A 16,149-nucleotide genomic window follows, 5' to 3' on the forward strand; every position below is an offset into this window, starting at 1 on the left:
CTAAACTCCATAATTTTAGGGACTTTATGTTATTCACTTATGTGTCTCCAAGGCACACAACAGGTACTCAGTGAGAATTTCTTGAACTCAGCTATTGATGTACCATGTGAACATGCTGTAGTAGATATTTACAAAACTTTTGGACTATTCATTCTGTGGTTTGAAATATGGTTCATCTTTTAAAGGGACCATGTGTTGGAAACCTAGTGCCCAGTGTAGTGATCTTAAAGAGGTGGTGTGACCTCTAAGAGGAAGGGCCTAGTGGGAAGTACTTAGGACAACAAGCCCATGAAAGGAACTGATGTAGGTTTTGTGGGAGCTTGGTAAATTCTTGAGAGGGTTGTTATAAAAAATGAGCCTAACCACTCTTCATGCTTTGGCTTCCTGTCTTGCCATGTCATCTCTTCCTCTTTTAAGCACCCCTGCTAGGAAGCCATACTCCATGCTGTGTTGTAGCCAGGAGTTCTTCATGAGTGTTAGCCCCAAACTATGTGGGATTTTCAGACTTCAAAACTGTGAGCTAAATAAATTTTGTTCTTTGTAAGTTACCCAGGTTCAGGTATTTTGTTATAGCAATAGGGAATTAATACAATCCACTTCCTAGTTTTAGAGAGTATCCTTCCTCACAAGTTTCCATTAAAAGAGATGAAAACACCAGGTCTTTATTTTCCTGACCTCCCTAATGGCTAGGGCAAAGGCATGATTCAGCTCTACCAATGAATATGTGTGCCCTGCATGAGAAACGTAAGAGGTCACACAAGGATGTAAGAACCCTGAGAAGTCTTCTTGGTACAATGACAATTGTAGCAAATCATGTTCCTGGAAGAATAGATTAAAAAGTGCTGATTTCTGTGTCTCATGACTTAAGCCAGTGGGGTGAGGCATAGGAGAACAGCCATCAGTCTTGATGGTATAAATTTAGTGATGTAATTTGGGGGTGTTATTTCTTGTTCTCTTACCCTCTTAGAAATTCTATAAGATTCATGATATATTTTTTAAATAAATTTGTTTTATGCTTAAATCAACTATAATAAATTTCTTCTGCTTACAACTAAGAATGCTCACAGATGGAGAAATTGGAACCAGAAGTGGTTATAAGAAACAGGCCTCACAGTAATGAGGGAAATCTGGGATTGGTTATCAGACCTTGTTGGGGCTGATGGCAGAGAGAAAAACACACACACACACACAAGGAAGGACGTGATTCTGACAGGTCTTATGGTGTGGTGGCAATTGGTTCATCACGACCTGCCGTGCTCCAAATGAGGTGCCCATTCACTCATGGGAGGCTTCAGGTGACACATGGCCTCTGCCAATGGTGGTGTAAAGAACCTGAGGAATTCAAGAAAAGAGTGGGGAGGTTATTTCTACAATGATGGACAACTTAAAGAAAGTTCAAATACATCAATTCTTGGTGCAAAGCATAGTCATTAAAATTAGGACTATTAAACTCTTCTTTCTTTCCCCTGCATCCATGGGCTGAGGAAGTCCAGGACCAAACTCCAAGTTGAATTCTGAAAGTCCACTGACTTCACAGTCTTACTAGATCTTTTATATAAAATGTGGGGCATTGATTAGGAAAGAATAAAAGACTAACAATTGGAATTGGGACTTGAGGGACCCAGAGAAGTCAGAGTGGAGGGATCTGTGACTTCCCCTCGTCTTCCCTGGAGTCTAAGGATGATATCCTCCCCTTTCTGACGAGGCCATGCTGTCTTGTGCAAGACTCTTCACAACTATTTTGTCTAAGTAAAAATGTATTCATACCCCATACTCACAACCCTCATAGACCTCTAATTAGCTTTGCAACTAGGGTCACATCCCAGAATGTTCTGAAAGGTCAAGTACAATACCAGATCTGAGTGGGAAAGAATTACACACCAAATAAGTAATTTATTTTAGCACAAATCTGACAAACACATATGGGGATGTATTCTGAAGTGCCACACCGAGGTGGCAAGTATATACTTGTAGACCGAACTGAATTTAATTGATGTAGGCAGATTTTCCAGAGAGTCTGGAATCATGGAACAAGCTCAAGCAGCTGGGAGCAGTTTCAGTTGTTTATTTGACTGAAATCTTCACTCATGGATAGTCCCTATTGAATGAGATTGAGATGCCAGACATTTGTTGATAAAATGCAGTTGAAGAAATACAAAGACTTGGGGGTTGTAGAGAAAGAAATGTTGAAAGCAGATTTATAATGAGTGAATAAGTGGAACACATTTCCTTAAACCTTACTATGTTCCAAAAGAGGGCCCCAAGAAGATACTCCCTAAAAAAAAAAAAAAATAATTAAAAAAGAAGATACTCCCTTTATCAAAGCATTGAGAAATGCATGGTTTAGGTGAGGGTCAAAGTTTTGTTGTTTAGCATTCTGGTTGTCATTTTCTATAGGATGGGTTACTGGCACCCTTAGAAAACACCACATCTTGTCAACCAGGATCACAACTACAGTACTCTAGTCACAGAGAGGGAGCTTTTGGGGAAGGAGGTAAGAAATAGAATTTTGACCAAAGTCCTCTCCAGTAGATGCAGTGGAATCCTGAACCTTCCCCCAGTTACTACATGTGTCATTACAATAGTTAGAATCCTGGCCTTGGTTATAGCTTAGAGGTGGAGTAAAGGCTACTATGGTTGAAAAACTTAATGAAAGTTCCTAACATGTAGTATTTCTAGCAAGTAGTAAATTAAAAAACTTACTATGTTCTCTGAGAGAATTGCAGGGATAAGCTCTCTTACCAAAGATTTCAAAGTTACAGGGCTGTGTAATACATTTGTCAGCCAGAACCAGTTTCTCTAACTTTTGACCGAAGATGCTCATTGATAAAAAGAACTGCAGCCAGAAATGGTTAGACTATTCACCTGATGAAGAGAATTGGTGGGTTTTGAAGAAGGAATGACAATGGATTATCATAAGATTAATAACATGCTTATTCCAATTGCCACTGCTATACCCAATGTGGTTTCTCCTTACTGAAATAAACCAGCTCAGTCCCTGGTACTTCCTATACAATTTCTGGTCTCAAAAATGTTTTTTCCTCCATTCTAACAAGTAGAAAACATCATAAGAATTTTTTTTTTTTTTTTTTGCCTGGTTGGGCACCAGTATCTCTTCATGATTTTGCTTCAGGGCTCCATGTCCAAAGATCTCTGATCATCTCACTTTCCCAAAAGATACTACACTGGTCTATTATATTGATAATATTGTTATAGGACTTGGAAAGCAGGAAATAGCAGGTTCCACAGATACCTTAGTAATATATATATAAACCAAAAATATGAGGTATGTTCCATTAAAACAAAAGTCATGTGTTAACTTTCTGTCACTATAACAAAACCTGAGATACAACCACTTATTAAGAGAAAATATTTATTTTGATTCACAATTTTGGAGGTTGCAGTTCATAATTGGTTGGTCCACTACTTTAGGATCTCTGGTTAGGTGATACATCATGGCAACAGTGTATGTGGAGCAAAACTCTTCACCTTAAGGCTGGAAAGTAATATCAAGGAATAAAAAGACTGGGCTCTCACAATTCCCTTCAAGGGACCTGAAAACCTCCCACGAGGCTCCACCTCTTAACAGTTCCACTACCTCCCAATAGCACCACAGGCTAAAGACCAAGCCTTTAACACATGGACCTTTGGGGAACATTACAGATCCAACCTAAACCAGGTCACATCAGTACAGTTTCTGGAAAGACCATGGGGGTCTGAAGGCATATCTTCTCAAAAGTAAAGAATTATGTGTTGCATCTTGCAGACGCTAAGACAGAAGCACAATACTTTGTGAACATTTTTAGAGTTTGTGAGCAACATATACCACATGTCCCAGGTTAACTAGAGAGGCTGCTGTCTTTGAGTAGGGCCTTGCTAGTCTCCAACTGTACATGTTTGCAGTAGAAACAGCTCTTCTGTTTGGCTTTATGATAGTGAATCAAATAGGACCCCAAGTGTATGTAGTAGAAGAGGTTACCATGTGGACCCTGCCAGGTTCCACATGGTATCACAGCCCAGGCCTCTAGGTTTTAGGGGCAAAGTCACACACTCTTGGTCAGAATTCTTTTTCTTTTGAAAAAGGATTGCTACTGGACTATGATAGTGTTGAAAATCTAATCATAGAACACCAGGTGAACCTGAATGGTGCATGATAAAGTGGGTTTTATCTCATCTGCCTGGCCATAAATTCAGACATTCCCAGAAGTACCCATCTTTCAGGCTTAGCAAGTCCTGAAGGCACAAGAAAATTGGATGAGCAGATGGCTTACATGCCCAGTCTGCACCCTTCTACTATGACACTTCCCTCAACATACTTGTAAACCTCCTGGGGAATCTTTTTCCTCAATTGACTGGAAATGAAAAAAAAAAAAAAAAGATTAATGCATGCATACCTTTCACAATATGAAGGTGCTAACTGGAGATAGACTGTTAAAGAGTTACCAACTCAGGGGTGACCTTGAAGAATGCTAAAGAAAGGAAATATTTCCTATACAACCTTAACTTATTTATTTATTTTTGCTGCTTGGGATCAACCCCAGGGCCTTGTATATGCTAAGCAAGTGCTCTACTACTGAGCTACATCCTCAACCCCCAAACCCAGTTTAACTTGTTTTTGTTCTCTATTTTACCTAGGAGATAAGAGCTGAGATCAGGCTATATGGTTGGTGGTTATTTGTTTGACCATATGGTGAGTAATAAGGAAAGAGAAAGGTCTAACACTTGGTGATGATAGTAGGAAATGAATATGGATCAACCTGAGATATGGCACCCAGAGTGTCATGTAAGTCCACTTTCTGCTGCTGTAAAAAATATCTGAGAGCAATCAACTTAAAGGAGAAAAGGTTTATTTGGTTCATGGTTTCAGAGGTTTCAGTCTGTGGTCACTAGGTTCGATTGCTTCTGGGCCTGTGGTAATGCAGAACATCATGGGCAGGAGGCGGGGGGAGCAGAGGATGACTGGAAAGCAAAGAGAGAGAGAAAGAGGAAGGGGCTGTACTACCCCAGTGACCTACTTCCTACACCTAGCTCCCTCCTCCCAAAATCTCCCACTAACTCCTTAAGTTATTTATTTATTTTTTAAATTATATTTTATTGGTTCTTCTTAGCTATACATGAGAGTAGAATTAATTTTGATAAAGTTATACAAGCATAAGATATATCTTATTAGTCCATTAAGTTATGAATCCATAAATGAGTAGATTCCCTCCAATGAGGACAGACCCCTTGAGATCTACTCAACTTCCAAAGGCCCCAATTCTGAACACTGCTGCACTGAGGACTAAGTCTTCAACACACGAGCTTTGGGGGACTGTTTCTGATTCAAATCTGGGCAGTCATGGAATGCTTACCAAAAGTCCATTGTCGGGGAAGAAGTTCTCTTTAATAAAGTGGATGGTCTACTGTCTGGATATCAGTCAGTCACTAGCCCAGCAATCCAGTGCTTGCTCTAAAGGTTTTTGAGGTAATTGACTGTGGAGAAATGAAGAAAAGTTATGTGTGGGCTCAAAAACATGGACATGCCCCCATCTGGCTGAGTATCCAATCCATCTGTTCCAACAAAGAACTCTGAGGGTCAATTATGGCACCAGACCCTGGAGGAGCAGCCCACCTCCAAGTAGCTGGTTGATTCCATCAAATCCTGTCCATAATCAAAGAAGTAGCAATTTGTTCTCACTGGAACAAACTTGTATTGTGAACTTGGATTGCATTTGTTTTTCTTCCTACTAAGCTTCTTTCCTGCCCTCCATGGTCTTAATGAATGCCTTATTGATCACAGTGACATTTCATGTTCATAAAATGGCTTCCCACCAAAGCACTAACTTCCAAGAGTAAGAAGACAGACAATGGGCTGATGCACGTGGGATTCAACAATCTTACCATATAGCCCATTTCTCAAAAGCAGCTGCCCTTACAGATCAGTAGGTAACTGAATAAAGACTCAGTTCTCACAACAGGAGAAATAGGAAAAAACAATCTTGAACCAAATAACATAGCCAATGTACAAACCATTTTTGATCTACAAAACAGCACATTCATGCCATTCAACCTAGCAGTTTGGAGTGTATGGAATTGCTGAATTAGCAATCAATATGTGGTGTTTTTCCTGAGACAAAGTATGGTGGTCATGGGAGTGGTGTAATCTCATGACCATTTACAATTGTCTTGTATAGCTCTGGGCTTTGTTTTGAGGTCTTACTATGTAATGGAAGAATCCTTCAACAAGGCAAGACAGCAATAGTTCCATTATATTTGAACCTGAGACTCATACCTAGGTGTTTCATGACCCTCCTGCCTTTGAGAGAGGAGACCAAAAAATAAAAATAAATGCACATGTGAGTAGGGATGTGATATGGGTTTTCACCAAAGCAGATGATCCTCTCATCAAAAGATAATTGAGTTGCTGCTCCATAGTGGGACAGAGAAGAACATGGAGGAATTCCTGAGAGAATTCTAGGGGTGCTCATGGAATTACAGTCTTCATGGAACCTGGGGTTGGTACATCTTGCCAAGTTTTCTCTTACCGCTTAAAAAAGCCAAAGTTGGTGGCTATAACTTGTAATTAAGAACTCTGTACTTCAGGTCCATCGCTGTAAGATGGAGGTAAGAAAACTGCCCATCCATAAGATAATGGATGGGCAATTATTAAGCACACAGATCTATGTACTAGAGAGTTCATAATTTGAGTTTTTGCTCTGGCACTTTCTGGTTATGATCTCAGGTAAGTCATTTGACATTTCCAAGCCTACCTTTTCATCTATAAACTAGGAATAATAACATTCATATCATAAGGCATTTATGGGGGTTAAGCAAGATAATCTGCATGAAATGCATATAGCAAGGATCAATGGTATTAGCTAACTTTTTTTTAATTGATGTGAATCTTACAGAAACATATCTAAAATTATACAGGGTTAGTTATTATTTGTGTTGGAGTTCAGTGGTAAAGTGCTTGCCTAGCATGCATGAGGCCCTGGATTTGATCCCCAGCACCGCATAAATAAATAAATAAATAAATAAAGTTTAAAAAATTAAATACCATTTTCAGTGTGATCAACCTACTAAAATTATAAGCAATTCTTTATTTCGGAAAAATACTCAAGAAATTTTAAAAAATAAGAACCTTCACTCATAGTAGCAACAAAATCTACAAAGTATCTGTGAATTAACTAATATTCCTGAAGTCTGGGGATAAAACTAAACTTGATGAATATAGAAGATGTTCTGAAAAATGGGAAGACATTCCATGCTTAGATGGGTATGTACTTAACAGTTTAAAATATGTCAATGTTTTTAAGTAAATCCATGGTTTCAAGGCAATCACAGTATTAGTAATCAAATTTTTGAGCAACTCATATTTATATTACAATGTATATGGAGGAATAAAACACCTGAATCCCTCTTAAATATAGTTAAGAGGATTTTCCACACTAGATAATGAAGCATATCATAAAGCCATAGTAATAACAAAAAAGATGTGATATTGGTGCAAGAGCAAAGAATATTACACACACACATGCACAACACACAGATAAAGAGAGGAAGGGAGAGGAACTTAATATATGACAATAATGGCAATACTAACCAATAGAAAAAGAACAGAATTTTTAGTAGCTGGTAATGAAAAAACTGGCTTACTCTAAGGAGAAAAATAACATGGCATCTCTATGTAATAGCACAAATTTGACACCAGATAGATAAGAACCTATAGGTGAAAGATAAAACGATAAAGTAAAAAATTTTGATCTGTTTTCTTCTTCTTTTTTTCTTTTGTTTCTTTTTGTAGTGTTGGAGATTGAACCCAGGGCCTTCCACATACTAGTCAAAGTCTCTACAATTGAGTTACATCGCCAGTCAAGAACTTTCTGATAGAGGGTAGAAGACTTTCTAAGTAAAATCAAATTTCTGAGAGAAAGGTAATCCCAGTAGAAAAATGGGCAAAGGAGTTGAACAGGCAGTTTACAAAGAGACAAAAATAAAAAAACTAATAGCACGATGAGACTTCCAAACTCCCTGGTAATTAAAGAAGATCAAAATGGAACTATAATTTTATATCTGGAAACAATTAAAAAGATAACAAGGGCAAATATTGATGAGGAGGTACAGACAGAACATTTCTGCGAGCCTGCTGGAGTGTGGACTGGCACAGCCTTTTTTATTTTCTTTTTAAAATCTATTTAATTTTGTGACTAAATTTACTTGGTTCAAAAATGAACAATTATGACTAGGTACACAGTGAATAGTCTCCCTTCCACCTCTGTGTCCCATGGACCTAATCTCTACCCAACATTTCATATTTAACTACTTCTAATTGCTTTATTCTATCTTTCCATGTACTGTGCATTAACTCCATTTCTACATTTTCTATTTTACATTTATCTGCCAATTTGTGCAACAACAGTACTGTATTTTATTTTGAGGCTTTATATTAAATTTTATTTTTTAAATTATTTTTCAATTCATTGTACACAAAAGGGATACAACTTTCATTTCTCTGGTTGCACATGAAGTAGTCACACCGTTTGTGTAATCATATGTGTACACAGCATAATGATATTTGTCTCATTCTCCTTCCTTCCCCCGTCCCCTCCCCATCCCTCATTCTCCTCTGCACAATCCATCCTTCCTCCATTCTTGCTTTACTCCCTCCCCCCACTGTTATGTATCATCATCCACTTATCAGAGAAATCATTCAGCCTTTGGATTTGGGGATTGACTTATTTCACTTAGCGTGATATTCTCCAACTCCCTTTATTTACCTGTGAATGCCATAATTTTATTCTTCTTTATGACTGAATAATATTCCATTGTGTATATACACCACAGTTTCTTTATCCATTCATCAATTGAAGGGCATCTAGGTTGGTTCCACAATCTAGCTATTGTGAAATGAGCTGCTATGAACATTGATGTGGCTGCATCAATGTAGTATGCTGATTTCAAGTTCTTTGGGTATAGACCAAGGAGTGGGATAGCTGGGCCAAATGGTGGTTCCATTCCAAGTGTTGCAAGGAATCTCCATACTGCTTTCCAGAGTGGTGACACCAATTTGCAACCCTACCAGCAATATATGAATGTACCTTTTCCCCCACATCCTCACTAATGCATATTGTTGCTTGTATTCTTGATAATAGCCATTCTAACTGGGGTGAGATGGAATCTTAGGGTAGTTTTGATTTGCATTTCTCTTATTACTAGAGATGTTGAACATTTTTTCATATATCTGTTGATTGCTTGTAGATCTTCTGTGAAGTGTCTGCTCAATTCCTTAGCCCACTTGTTGATTGGGTTATTTGTATTCTTGGTGTAAAGTTTTTTGAGTTACTTATAAATTCTGGAGATTAGTGCTCTATCTGAAGTGCATGTGGCAAAGATTTTCCTCCTACTCTGTAGGCTTTCTCTTCACATTGTTGTTTCCTTTGCTGAGAAAAAAAACTTTTTAGTTTGAATCCATCCCATTTATTGATTCCTGCTTTTATTTCTTGTGCTTTGGGAGTCTTGTTAAGGAAATCTGGTCCTAAGCTGACATGATGAAGATTTGGACCTATTTTTTCTTCTATTAGGTACAGGGCCTCTGGTCTAATTCCTAGGTCCTTGATTTATTTTGAGTTGAGTTTTATGCAGGGTGAGAGATAGGGGTTTAATTTCATTTTACAGCATATGGATTTCCAGTTTTCCCAGCATCATCTGTTGAACAGGCTATTTTTTCTCCATTGTATGTTTTCAGCACCTTTGCCTAGTATAAGCTTACTGTATTTATGTGGGTTTGTCTCTGTGTTCTCTATTCTGTACCATTGATCTACCTGTCTATTTTGGTGCCAATACCATGCTGTTTTTGTTACTATTACTCTGTAGTATAGTTGAAGGTCTAGTATTGTGATATCCCCTGCTTCACTCTTGCTGCTAAGGATTAATTTAGCTATTCTGGGTCTCTTATTCTTCCAAATGAATTTCATGATTGTTTGCGTTATTTCTATGAGGTATGTCATTGAAATTTTTATTGGAATTGCATTGAATTTGCATAGTGCTTTTGGTAGTAGGACCATTTGGACAATATTAATCTGCCTATCCAAGAACATGGGAGATCTTTCCATCTTCTAAGGTTTTATTTAATTTCTTTCTTTAGTATTCTACAGTTTTCATTGTAGGGGTCTTTCACCTCTTTTGTTAGATTGATTCCCATATATATATTTTTTGAGGCTATTGTGAATGGGGTAGTTTTCCTAATTTCTCTTTTAGAGAATTCAAAAAATATGGAACACTCTATGGATTTGCATGTCATCCTTGTGCAGGGGCCATGTGAATCTTCTCTGTATCATTCCAATTTTAGTGTATGTGCTGTGGAAGCGAGCGCTGGCACAGCCTTTCTGAAGAACAATCAGTCACTCCCCATCATGATAACTGTTTGTACACATCAATGATCCTGCACATCCTAAGGAAGTTTGCACAAGTCCATATGAGGACATAAAATGAGGATGCTCTTTGCAGCCTTCTTTTAATGTCAGGAAGTAGAGGCCAACTTGGGACTGGTCACTGGGAAATTGGGTACCTAAAATGTGGTAGATTCATGTCCCCTGAGATAGGCTAAACAATGGCCTCCAACTATACCCTGTCCTGATCCCCAGAACCTGTAAAGGGTTTTCTTTATATGGTAAATACAACTACGTAAATGCAATAGTTAAGGATTTTTAAAAAATAACTTTATTTATTTATTTATTTGGTGCTGAGGATCAAACCCAGTGCCTCACATGTGCTAGGTAAATGCTCTACCACTGAGCCACAACTCCAGCACTAGTTAAGGATTTTGAGAGAGGGAGACTACACTGAATTATCCAACTAGGCCTGATGGAATCACAATAGTCTTTGTAAAAGGGACCCAGAAGAAGTCAGAGGAGAAGGCAGTGTGATAAAGGAAACAGATTGACAGGCTTTGTAGAAGGAAGGGAACACAGTCAAAGATTACAAGCAGCCTTGAATAGTCCTCTTCTTTGAGAAGGACCAGTTTTATTGCGACCTGAACTTAATTTAATTAAATTAGTTAATTTAGTATTATTGTTATTATTATTATTTTTGTTATTGGTACTGGGGCTTGAACCCAGAGACACTTTACCACTGAGTCACAAACCCAGACCATTTTATTTTTTATTTTGAGACAGGGTCTTGCTGAACTGTTGAGGGTCCCTCTCTCTAAATTGTTGAAATTCTCCTGTCTCAGTCTCCCAAGTCACTGGGATTACAGGTGTGTACTACTGCATCTGGTAACACTTGACTTTAGCCCAGAGAAACTGATTTCAGACTTCCACTCTCCAGAAACTTTAGGATAATACATTTGTGTTGTTTAAGTCATTAAGACAGTAATAATTTCAACAGCAACATTATGGAACCAGCCCAGGTTCCCACCCACAGATGAATGGATAAAGAAACTGTGGTATATATACACAGTGGAGTTTTACTCAGCCATAAAGAAGAAATTATGACAATTGCTGGTAAATGAATGAAATTGGAGAATGTCATGCTAACTGAATAAGCCAGACTTGGAAAGTCAAGGGTTCAATGTTTTCTCTCATATGTGGGAGCTAGAGCAAAATAAGGAAGAAGGTGGTGGTGGGGTCCCATGAAATTATATGGTGTGTCAGTGGAGTAGAGGAAAGGATTGAGAGGGAGGAAAGAAGGATGTGAAAGGGAAGGAACTGTGAAATGAAATTGACCAAATTATTCTATGTGCATTTATGAATATACCCTAGTGAATTTCACCTTTATGTAGATCAATAAACCACCAATTTAAAAATGATAAATAAATAGAAGGAAGACCAGTAGAGTTGAGGAAGGGGAACAGTGAGAGGGAAAGGCAGAAGGGAAGGGAATGAGGAAATTCTAGGGACTGAAATAGAGCAAATTATATTCCATGAGTATATGATTATGTCAGAATGAACCCCACTCTTATGTATAACTATGATGCACTAATAAAAAAAAGTTTGTAAAAGATTGTAATAATGTTACAATAGTGATAGGAAAGTAATATAGGCTGATCTTATGCAGGAGTTAAAAGTAATATAGTTAATATACACATAAATCAATCTTAAAAATTTAATGTTAAAACACTTTTAAAAGCATAGTGTGTACACGGGGTAAAAGACTCAATATTGTTAAGATGGCATTCTTCCCCAACTGACACTTAGATTCAATACAATCTCAATCAAACTCTCAGTGTGTGTGTGCGTGTGTGTGTGTGTGTGTGTTCAGTAGAAATTGACAAATTGATTCTAAAATGTAGATGGAAATATAAGGGAATAGATTTGAAATAACTGGAAAAGAAGAACAAAGATGGGGCACTTTTATAACTTGACTTCATGTCTTGTTATAAAGCTACAGTAATCAAGACAGTGTGGTTGGTACAGGCATCAGTATAGGCAAACAGATCAATGGACCAGAATCGAGAATCTAGTTAACAATATCAAAAGTATGATCCATTAAAGAACAAATTAGTAATTTATATTTCATCTAAACTAAAAGCTTCTGCTACTCAAAGACTATACTAAGGCAGTCAAAAGAGAAGCCATAGACCAGGTACATGGTGCACGCCTATAATCCCAGTGGCTCAGGAGGCTGAGGCAGAAGGATTGTGAGTTCAAAGCCAGCCTCAGCAAAAATGAGACACTAAGCAACTCAGTGAGACCCTGTTTCTAAATAAAATACAAAATAGGGCTGGGGATGTGGTTCAGTGGTTGAGCGCCCCAGTACCCACTCCCCAAGAAAGGAGAAACCATATAGACCAAATTAAATACTTGTGAATTATATATCTGTATACTGATTACAAAAATAACTCTCAAAACTCAAAATAAAAAAAAAAAATCCCCCTCTGAATGGGTGGAAGATTTTGAACAGACACATCATGGAAGAGAACATACAGACTGCAAATGAACATAAGAAAATATCCTCAACTTATTAGCCATGAAGGAAACGCAAATTAAAATCACCGTGTGCTTATTAGAATATCTAAAATTAAATGGACTGACTCTACAAGTGTTGGTGAGCACAGGGAGGAACTGGAAGGCTCTCACATTTTCCGGTAAGAAAACAAAATGATACAACTGCTTTGAGAAAAAAGGTTTGATGGTTCTTAAAACGTTAAACACACTTACCTTATAATCCAGAAATTCTGGTCTCATGAATCTATCCAAAAGAAACAAAAGCATATGGCTAACAAAAAACTTGTAAATGACTATTCATAGCAGCTTTATTTGTTATAGCCAGTAACTGAACATAACCGAAATAACCACCAACAGGTGACTTGATAATTAAACTGGTATATCCACAGGATGAAAGAATCTTCAATCACACAAAAAAAGAACTATTGATAAATACAACATGAATGACAATTATGCTTTGTGAAAGATGTTAGACAAAAAGTAGCTAGCAAATAATTCCACTTGTGCATAATTCTAGAAAATGCGAACTAATCTACAGTGATAGAAGGCAGATCAGTGAGTGCCTGGGTATGAGAGGATGGGGAATGTGGAAGGGAGGAGTTGTGGGGAAACATGAGGAAACTCGTGGGGGAAATGGATAGATATATTCATTATCTTGATTGTCTCAATGCCTTCACAGGTGTCAAACTTATCTGAACAAGTCAGGGTCATGTGCCAATTTGTACTTCCATAAAGTTGTTAAAAATAAGATAAATTCACAGAAGATAAATAAGAAGATTGAGATACATAACAATACCATTTACATAATTAAAATATATATGCACACAAAAACAATGCTCATTTTGAACATACACATATATATGTAATAATCACATTAGAAAACAGTCTTCGGGGTGGGCTGGGTAGGTGGGAGCTGAGGGTCTAGACCTGGGGAAAAGAGAATAAAGAAACAAAACAGGACAGAGACTTATACAGACTAATTATGGTGAGCAAAGGGCTTCTACAGAAAAAAAAAATTGTTGTTTAAGTTATCTTTATTATAGAAAAATATTTGCGAGGTCAAGATAAAAATTTGCCTCAATGTAAAAAGGGAATAATTTTGAGACTTTTATAAAACTGATGCAATAATTTTACCTTCAAAGGGAGACAAGTAATACTTTAGCACTCTGGGTGACTGACTTGTGGATTATAAGTGCCATGTCTCTGAAAAATCCTGTTAGACATTCTGTTAAGAGAAAAAAAGCTGCAATTCAATAAGGGCATAATCACAGCAATGTTTATAAAGCTCCATCACACCCTCCACGTGGGCCCATTGCACAGATGTTTAAGTACCTTCAAGCTGTGTTTTCATATGTAGACCTAACAACTAATTCTTAGCTGTGGTTTCCCTTTAAATAAAGCCAAGAGTAACTGAAGGTATGCTTAGCAGAGAGGTTTCCCTAAGTAAAACATCATTTATTTTTCATTTATTGTAGATGTTGGGAGGGAGTTAGAAAATAATTAAAAGTATGTGCTTCCTTAGAACATGCTATCTCCACTAACTGAACTTCTAACCTGACATAAATACATTGCATACTGTAACCTGTTTCTCCTGATTATTAACCTTGAGCATGGCAACCTATAAATCATCCCCGAAACAGCTGGCGCTCAGCATTGCCCCAAAGGTACATGATTACGATCGTTTTATATATATCTTGGTATGCAGACATGAAAAATTCATTGAAGAGGTTGGTATTGTAAGACTTATTGTAATGAATTTTCTCAAAAACATAGATCATGCTTAAAATAGGTGTCTGCGTATTATAATGCAGCCATTTATATCTTCTTGAATTACCTTGCCCATAGCTCAGCCATTTTCTTAAAGTCAAACATGATGATACCTAAACAGATTTACTGCATCACTTTGCACTGCTTGAAAGTAGAAGTTTGCTCTTTTCTTTTCTTCCTGTGTGTGTGTGTGTGTGTGTGTGTGTGTGTGTGTGAGAGCACGTGTGTGTTAATACCTACAGAATCCAAGGATAGAGCTTTTTTCTTTTCTTTTCTCTCTCTTTCTTTCTCCTTCCTTCCTTCCTTCTTTCTTTCTTTCTTTTTTTAAGGGATTCATTTGGAAAGACATTCCTTAAAGCCATCCACATTTGCCTGGGTTTGTCAAACATGAACCCATAGAGACCCCCAAACATGTTCTGCTTTTTTTCTTTTAAATTTTTGTTTTTAATGATGGGAATGACAACAACAACAACAACAACAACAACAAACATCTAAAACTGAAGCTTCTGGAAGAACCATTTGTTCTTGCCTGTCTTGTACCTCTCTTCAAACTTAACCCTGGCCTCCTGACGGGCCTTACATTTAAGAGGAAGGTCTCTGAAGACATCCGTGTTGACAACAGTTTTGTCCAAGGGGATATCCACAGAGTACCTTGTGGGCATGAGACGACTGTAGTTATAAACTTTCACAAAAGACTTGATCTTTGACCTTTTGGTGATTTTCTTCTTGCCCATAGCAGCTGTCACTTTTCGGGGATAGTGGTCAATTCCAGCCACCAGAGCATGGCTGTAGGGACGGTCTGATGTGCCATCATCAATGTTCTTCACAATGACAGCTTTGTGTGTGGAGTAGCATCTGGCCAGGACCAACACCACCTTCTCAGGTTTCATGAACTTGCCCATTTCAACAGCAAACAGCCCAGCCCACAGCAGAAAGGAAGAAAGAGCCATGTTTTGCTTCTTAGAACTCACCAAGATATTCAACTTCTCCTTGCACAATATGGTTCATTATCATCATGTTAACATTCGAAAAATAAAATGTTAGCACTGAAAGGGACTGCAAGGCCTTCGCAGTTGCAGGGAGGTGGTGACTTTCTCAAGGTCACATCTGGAAAGGAGAGGTCCAAGTTTTGGACCCACATCTCAGGTTCACCATAATAATGAAGTAATCATGCCAATGCTGGTTACCAGGCAGGAGTTCAGTACTGAATGTCTGATGCCTGGACCTGGTGGGATTCTCACTGCAGTCTCATGAAATGGTCTGGTAAGATCATCACCACCTCCACTATCATCACTGTTCTGATTTCACATCTAAGGAAACATCCAGACAGGTGAAGTGGCTTGTCCAAGGCACAGAACCAGCAATTGACTGAGCAATTGAACTGGACTGACTTCAACCCACATCTTTCCTCCTAACCATAACACTCTATTGCTTTTTACTTCACATGGTGATT

The 16,149-nt window shown here is 37.9% G+C and overlaps 1 protein-coding gene and 1 non-coding gene across 2 annotated transcripts; both read right to left on the bottom strand.

Moving 5' to 3' along the window:
• Positions 1–10,247: 10,247 nt before the first annotated feature.
• LOC124968291 (U6 spliceosomal RNA) lies at positions 10,248–10,354 on the bottom strand. Its single transcript, XR_007105662.1, has one exon. It is a non-coding gene; the product is annotated as a U6 spliceosomal RNA (small nuclear RNA).
• A 4,833-nt stretch (positions 10,355–15,187) lies between these two features.
• Positions 15,188–15,629, bottom strand: LOC124962899 (60S ribosomal protein L27-like). The gene has a single exon (XM_047522140.1). It carries the CDS (start codon positions 15,596–15,598, stop codon positions 15,188–15,190), a length of 411 nt encoding a protein of 136 aa, XP_047378096.1. The 5' UTR covers positions 15,599–15,629.
• Between the last annotated feature and the right edge of the window lie 520 nt (positions 15,630–16,149).

The sequence above is a fragment of the Sciurus carolinensis genome, chromosome 1 (genome assembly GCF_902686445.1).
Source record: "Sciurus carolinensis chromosome 1, mSciCar1.2, whole genome shotgun sequence".
Lineage (NCBI taxonomy): Eukaryota > Metazoa > Chordata > Mammalia > Rodentia > Sciuridae > Sciurus > Sciurus carolinensis.

Bases quoted from the DNA above. Each gene is read 5' to 3' on its own strand.
- LOC124962899 (XM_047522140.1), bottom strand. From the start codon at position 15,598: ATGGGCAAGTTCATGAAACCTGAGAAGGTGGTGTTGGTCCTGGCCAGA.